Source organism: Tupaia chinensis, unplaced genomic scaffold (genome assembly GCF_000334495.1).
Source record: "Tupaia chinensis unplaced genomic scaffold, TupChi_1.0 Scaffold000288_2, whole genome shotgun sequence".
Lineage (NCBI taxonomy): Eukaryota > Metazoa > Chordata > Mammalia > Scandentia > Tupaiidae > Tupaia > Tupaia belangeri.
Window position 1 is genome coordinate 3,490,985 of NW_006159773.1, and position 6,301 is coordinate 3,497,285.

The window sequence follows — 6,301 nt, forward strand, 5'->3', positions numbered from 1 at the left end:
TTATACAATATCCACAATAATTTCTTTGCAAATTGACTATATATTTATATAGAATTTTTATTAAGAATATGTTTTTGGGGACCAGCAGTTAGTGTAATGGCTATGTTACTGGACTCCCAGGCAGTCGGCCACGGTTCAAATCCCGGAGCCGGTGGCTTAAACTCACGCCGGGCACATGTGTGTGTGTGCCCAAGATCCCGAGAGAAGAATGGAGGAGAAGGGATTGCAGCGTGGCCAACCCCCCCTGGGGGGTGACTTCTCGCTTTCTATTTCTCCATCTCTCTCTGTCTTTCTGGCAAGTTCACATGCCCTATAGCAAAAACCTCTCAAAAAAAAAAAAAAGTATATGTTTTTGGAAGAGTTCTATTGATATTTGAATAGCTTTTTATTACTCAAAGCTATGTTACTGACTAGGCTTCAAAAAGAATGCCTTTTTACCAAAAATACACCAAAAATCTGCAAAAAATTTTTTCTATCATTCATTGGGATATACATTTTCACACTAATTTCAATTTCTGATTGGAAAAAAATATATGACAGAATGTTTAAAGTATTAAGTCCAGAAACAAGAATTAAAAGGAGACTATTATCAAATTTTAAAGGAAGTAATGTATCACCTTTTTTTTCAAGAGGTTTTGCTGTAGGGCATGTATGCTAGGGTGGGGGGAGAGAGAGGAGACAGAGACAGTGAGAGGGAAAGTAAGAAATTACACCCCATGCGGAATGGTCATGTCATAATTCCTTCTCCTCCTGGAATCTTGGGCACCCACCCACACACACACACACCCAGCATGATTTTCAAGCTACTGGGTCTGGAACATGAACCCAGCGATGTAAACACTACACCATCTGCTGGCCCCTGTATTTCCATTTTATTCTGTTCTATTTAACGTATTTTAAAATGTGACTATCTAATAATTACTATATTTGAGAAAATACGATGTACGGTTTTTGTGAACTTGTGTAGATAGAAGAAAAGCTAGTCGGATTAAAGTCAAAATAAATCCTTCAGAATTTTAATTACAAATACGGATTGTTACCTGGTTCTTACATCTAATTTGCATCTATTGATGATACAGGATAACTCAAAGAGAATTGGAAACCATCCTCTCACCCACACCCTGTCTTCAGGTGCCACATTTATATCATCACTTGTGTATTCCTTGAAAGCCTTTAAGAAAAAAGGCAGGATTATTGAAGGCAAAACCTAATGCATTAATATTCAATTAATTTTTTAAATGCTTTACTCATAAGTGAGAAATTTAATAAACAGTTACTTATAAAAATATGGAGATTGCCTATAAAGAGCAACCTTTTACTTTAAAGCTTAAGTCTGTTCTCACTCAATCAGTCAGTCAATTTCAGTACTGCAGAGCAGGACAAACAAGAAGCACTTACAGAGAATGGTTAAAAACACAAACAGGGGTTCACATCTTTCCTTTCCTTGATAGCTCTGCAACTACAGGCACATTTGATAACTTTTCTGTTGTCTCAGTTTCCTTATCTATAAGGGGCTATAGCTAATAGATAGCACTACCTATCCCATAAAGTCATTACAAATATTAAACAAAACATATGAAACAATTAGGAAAATACATGACACCTTCAATAATGGTTAGTTAAAAACTAAGCATTTAAATTATGAAGTTCAGATTATCTAGGGGTTCACTGAGAAATGAATGCTTCAGTATACCCTCAATTCCCAAATTTAGCTTATCAGGTTGGAAATAAATACTCAGCAAAATTTTTTTTACTAAATGACGCTATACCTGAGGTCTATCAGACACATATTTTGCACAATGGCGAATAAGTCGAATTGCTTCCATACTTGTGTCTGGGAAAGCTGCATTGCACGCAAATTCAGATAAACACTTCACTGCATCCTGGAAAGAATCAATAGTTGCTGGAAAGTGTTTTTCAAACACAAGGGCTAAAACAGAAGGAAAAAAAAACCCTGTAATTTTTCATTTAAAACAAAAATACATCAACCTCTAGATAAAATGCAAAAATACTTTGACATTCTACAGATATGAGGTTCAAGTCTGTCTCTACCACTTAGTTTGACTGCCCTGAATAGGAAGGATAATGAAACATGTCTCTCTTGTTTATACTATAAACATGACACCTAATATACTGACTGCTAAACACTAGGATCTACTGGGTTGTCAAAAAAGTCATGACGTATTTTTCTGTTTTTCTGTGCAAAAATGTGTCAGGACTTTTCCAATGACCTAATAATCAACTTTTGTTGGAAGAATGTATGAAATTATTTAACCTGTGTATCAGTTTCTTGATTTGTAAAATGTAAATAATAGTGTTAAAGGATGGTTGTAATCACTACATAAAATAATGAAGTGCTTAGCCTACTACTTAACTCAAGCTCGCAATACATGATAGCTATGATAACATCATGAATTCCTGATGTCGATAGTCATCATTATCATCTTCTATACAAGGCTTAATTTATATTCTTAGCATTTCAGTCCCCATAAAATAAAGGAAGCTACGCAGTCAGAAACAAAGGCTTTGCATTAAGACTATGGCTTTGAATGCCAGCTCCATCATTTGTGATTTCAGACAAATTAATTAACCTTTGAAGGCCTGAGTTTCCTAATCTATAAATATAAGTAATAATAAAAATACTTATCTCACAGAGCTGTGAAGGCTAAAGAAGACACATAAAAAGTACTTACAGTGCTTGCCATAGAGTAAACAAGGTTAACTACAATACTTACAATCATTATTTACTTTGGTTCAGTAGGCAAAACCTGGCAGCTTAAAGCAAGTAACAGGCTCATAATCTTATTGTATTTGAGTTACCTTCTGAACACATTTTAGGTTTTCGAAATTTGAAATGACACTATACCTGAGGTCTTTTTTACTTGAACACAATTAAAAGAGTACTCACTGACAATGTGCCCTGTTGTTTGGAATGCAAGTTCCACTATGCTTTCATCTTGGTCAGATGCCGCTAGATGAAACACAGAGAAAATGTTCTTCCATCCAGACCGAATGTTAGCAGCTTGGGAATTAACCATCTGTGCTATACACCGTACAACCATATCTCGAATTGTTGGAGACCTACAATATTAATATAACTCTTTGGATAGGCACACAGATAAAATTCATTTTGTTACTTTTTTCCCCCTTTCTTCTGTTTCTCCTTGTACCATGCAAAACAATAAAAAGTTTTTCTGATATTAAGAAATTAAATAATATATTGAGACCAGCAGATGGTGTAATGGCTATGTTGCTGGACTCCCATGAAGTCAACTGAGGTTCAAGTCCTGGACCCAGGGGCTTAAACTCACACCGGGCATGTGTGTGTACATGTCCAAGAGGAAAAGGGATTGCGGTGTGGCCATCCCCCCTGGGGAGTGATTTCTCGCTTTCTGTTTTTCTCTGTCTTTCTGGTGGGCCCACGTGCCCTATAGCAAAAAACTCTCAAAACAAACAAACAAACAAACAAACAAAAACAAAAAAATATATAGTACCTGTTCCGTTTCATTATATGTTCAAAAGGTCTTAAGAAATCTTTCTGGAATCTGAAATTAGCAAGCTCTCCTTTTTCCAAGAACTTCATTGACAACTGCCTCAAGGAGTCTACTGCAAAAATAGCTACATCTTCATTGGGATTACAGCCAACCTGGAACGGTAACAGAAATAGAGAACACTAATGTCAGCAGTGAAAATCTACAATTTTTAATTCTTCTCTTAGAAAAATATATAAATAATAGCACAGATAAACAAATCCAAAATTTTCTATTAAAGAACTAGGTATGCCAAGATTTCTCAGTGAGAAAAACTGATTATTTTAATTAAATTCTTAAAACCTACAGCATTTATTTCTGGAAAAGAAAAAAAAAACAGGATTCAAAGAGTTTCTAAATTTAATTATAAAAAAATTGTAATTTGTTTGGAAGGAAAAATACCTCAGTAAAATTACAATAAGAAAATTAAAAGAAAGAAAATTACAAATGAAAACACTGTAATTAGTCAGATACCTTATTAAAATGATCTCCAATAACTTCCCAAATGCGAGACCACTGTAATCTTATTCTTCCCATGTTGTAATATGATATTTCTACTATTTTCTGTAGACTAAACATTCTTGGATGTGTAGTGGAAAGTAATTCATCCATAGACACAGCACAGAGCCAACGGACAAAATCCACTGTAATATAAATACATTTACATATTTTAGCTCAACTTGTAAGTTTTTTAAGCAAAAAACAAGTAGTTTATAAAATAAATGTATAAATGTATATATTTACCAATAGCATTTCCATCTAGCCTGGTAGATCCTGTGAATATTCTAGAGAAAATAAAACATATTTTAAAAATGTATAGTCTTACTTGTGTTACGTCAATTCAAAAGTAAGTGGCCATTTTTATCCCTTTTAAAGAAACAAAACAATCAGATGAGTGTTTTTCATTATATAATCATATAGTTTAGTAACAAATATAGTTTGGATATTACTCTCTCCCATACCTAACCCATACTTATCACTTTATATTCAATAATATCAGAGTAAGTGTATATTGTTACAATTTTATTAGCTTTACAAATATCATATAGATATCTTATGAGAATCTAAGAATAAGAAAAATATTTGTGAAATTAATGAATAACTGGCATAATATAAAAGATTTTTTTCAAATTCCTGAATATACTATTTCAGTCAGAAAACTCATGACATATTTTTCTGTTTTTCCTATGCAAAAATGCATCATAACTTTTCCAACAACCCAGTATTATTAAATAAGATCTTAAAATAAAAATTTCTACTTTATTTTTATAAGCAATGTACATTTGATTAGAAAATTCATTTACAGTAAATTAAAAATGATTTAATATAACCTTGCAAATGGTCTCAGTTTAACCAAGAAGTGGTTAAACCACTTTTTGGGCATTCAGTGTTTAAAGTGCTATGCTGCCCAGTTTTACCCAGGCTTCTTTGCTGAGCTCTTTTTCCATGTTTCAAGTTTCATAAAAGATTCAGCATAAACACAGTTCTCTTAAGTCTGCATTTTTACCTTTGTTCTAAGTTTATAATCACAGATTTGATATAACTTGGATGAACAACATTCCTCAATTGAAAATGCATACAATAGAATTAGCATGAGAAAAATAATTTTTTTAGGGGGGAGGGTAGAGAGATTTTTTTGCCATGACAGAGAGACAGAAAGCAAGAAATCACCCCCTGGGAGGATGGTCATGCCACAATTCCTTCTCCTCTGTGCTCCTCTTAGGATTTTGGGCACGCACACACACGTGCCCAGTGTGTTTTAAACTGCTAGGTCTGGGACTTGAACTGCGCTTGACTACGTGGGTCTCCAGCAATGTAACCATTATGCAATCTGCTGGTCCCAAAAAGAAAATCTTAAAGGTGGGAGCAAGTCAAATATTGAACTTAGAAATAATAGTAATAGCTACCAATCACAAGGTGGGCACTATTCTAGTGCATTACATATCTGCTCATTTAATAATCATAAATACCCTTTGAATTATGTACTATTATAACCCGGATTCTAGAAACACAGAAACTGAGGCACAAAAGTATTTAATCATTTTCTCAAAGTCACAAAACTAGAATTAGGGCCAGGATTCAAACCAGGACAAGCAGACTCGAGAGTCTATCCTATGAACTACTTTTCTACACTGCCTCACACTTACCTGAGCCAATCACACACTAAACATTTTAAATATATTCTCATTTTTCTTACTATTGAAACTCTGAGAATATCATGATTTTTTAACCTCAGTGCCTTTGAATGCCTCTGTGTCCTAACAATGGGTAACAAAAACATGACAAGGAAAAGTTTAAAAGCTGATAACATGATAACTTGAATCTGAGCTCTTGCTAATAGAATGTCAAGATTTTCTACATTGTCCTTGTCAGTAGAATGAAGCAATATTTTATTTTTTTTTAGAAAACACAACTTTTGGAGGGGAGGTGAAAGGTAACAAGGCCCCATTTAGTCCAGTGATTAGACTGGACCCAGAAATTTAAAATATACGAAGCCTACTAAGTTCTCACATGAACAAAAATAGAAATTACTATATTGTATAAATACCATCAGCTGATTTCTCAAACTAGAGTATCTTCATGGAAAGCAGTGGCTATAAACAAATCATAGCACAAATATAGTCAAAATTAAATAGTAAGGGGGAAGAAAACAGGAAAAAGAACAAAAGAAACAACAAAGGCTTTTTAAAAACTGGTGAGAAAGCAAATGACAAAGAGTAGATATATAAAGAACAGAAGCAGAGATGGAGATTATATGCAACCATAGGGAA

At 33.9% G+C, this 6,301-nt stretch overlaps 1 protein-coding gene across 1 annotated transcript in view; it reads right to left on the reverse strand.

The window, feature by feature from the left end:
- The window catches only part of ARFGEF1 (ARF guanine nucleotide exchange factor 1), a gene marked incomplete at its 5' end in the record, with an annotated part of 157,794 nt that overhangs the window by 32,905 nt on the left and 118,588 nt on the right, over nt 1-6,301 (reverse strand). Inside the window, 6 exon segments of the mRNA XM_014588595.1 lie at nt 1,041-1,171; nt 1,770-1,930; nt 2,909-3,081; nt 3,495-3,646; nt 4,005-4,174; nt 4,275-4,315. Of these exon segments, the coding sequence (XP_014444081.1) occupies nt 1,041-1,171; nt 1,770-1,930; nt 2,909-3,081; nt 3,495-3,646; nt 4,005-4,174; nt 4,275-4,315 (828 nt within the window).